General features: G+C 37.1%; 1 protein-coding gene across 1 annotated transcript; it reads left to right on the forward strand.

Moving 5' to 3' along the window:
* Window positions 1–118: 118 nt before the first annotated feature.
* LOC107682622 (general transcription factor II-I repeat domain-containing protein 1-like) lies at window positions 119–951 on the forward strand (the record flags this gene model as incomplete). The annotated part of the gene is made up of 4 exons (XM_016478805.1): window positions 119–293; window positions 398–590; window positions 713–750; window positions 859–951. Coding segments are annotated over exons 1-4 (445 nt in total), but the record flags the coding sequence as incomplete, so codon positions are not given.
* Window positions 952–957: the final 6 nt, after the last annotated feature.

Consider the following 957-nt stretch of genomic DNA (forward strand, 5'->3'; position numbering starts at 1 on the left):
ATGAAGCAGGGTGAGGCAGAAAGCCGTCGAAGCGAAACGAGGCCGTTGAACGAGCGTGACACACGATCCATTTTTCTTTGAAAAATACAGCAGGATAAGTCTAGCTTTAAGCATGAATCCATGTAAAATCTGTCTACTATGATTGATTTAGCTAGCATAAAAAGTTACGTTAATGTTGAATCTGTCAGTAAACTTGTCTTATCGCTGTCCAACAGAAGAAGATGAGGCCAACCGGATGGGAGAGAAAGTGATATTAAGGGAACAAGTTAAAGAGCTCTTCAATAAAAAATATGGTATGTTAATTACTAATAACTGATTTATTCCTTCGTGCAAACAAACATATTTTTGTGGTTTTGAAAATACTCCAGTGCTTCATTAGTGACTGTCTTGTGTTCAGGTGAAGCTTTGGGTCTGGAGTGCTCAGTCATTGTTCCATACAAGTTAATCCGTGCCAATCCAGGCTCACTGGAAGTGTGTGGACTTCCGGATGATATTCCCTTCAGGAATCCTAATACTTATGACATAGTTAGGTTGGAAAAAATCCTGCAAGCCCAAGATGAAATTACTTTCAATATCAAAACCCCTCTACAGTAAGTGTTGTGTCAGATATGATTGTAGTGATTGTGTTGCATGAGCAATGCTTGCTGTGTTTAGTACTTGTACTTTATATATGTAAGTGTTGTTTGATCTCATTGATTTTGCCTTTGTTTAGGCCTTTCACAGAGTTATGTACTCAATCTTGTAATAAAGGTAATTTTTATTTCACTTTTGGAAACAAAATGTAATAAAAATGAAAAAATAAATAAACAAATGTTTACAAATGCAAATTAGCGCAAATGTGTACATCCTCTTTTGCAGAAGGTAAAGAAGTGTCTACAAATCGACGCAAACGTAAACGAGTACTTGACAACAGTCAAGCATCCATGCCCACTGGAGCAGACTCAACACTATCAACCA

This window comes from Sinocyclocheilus anshuiensis, unplaced genomic scaffold, assembly GCF_001515605.1.
Source record: "Sinocyclocheilus anshuiensis isolate Anshui unplaced genomic scaffold, SAMN03320099.WGS_v1.1 C32414804, whole genome shotgun sequence".
Classification (NCBI taxonomy): domain Eukaryota; kingdom Metazoa; phylum Chordata; class Actinopteri; order Cypriniformes; family Cyprinidae; genus Sinocyclocheilus; species Sinocyclocheilus anshuiensis.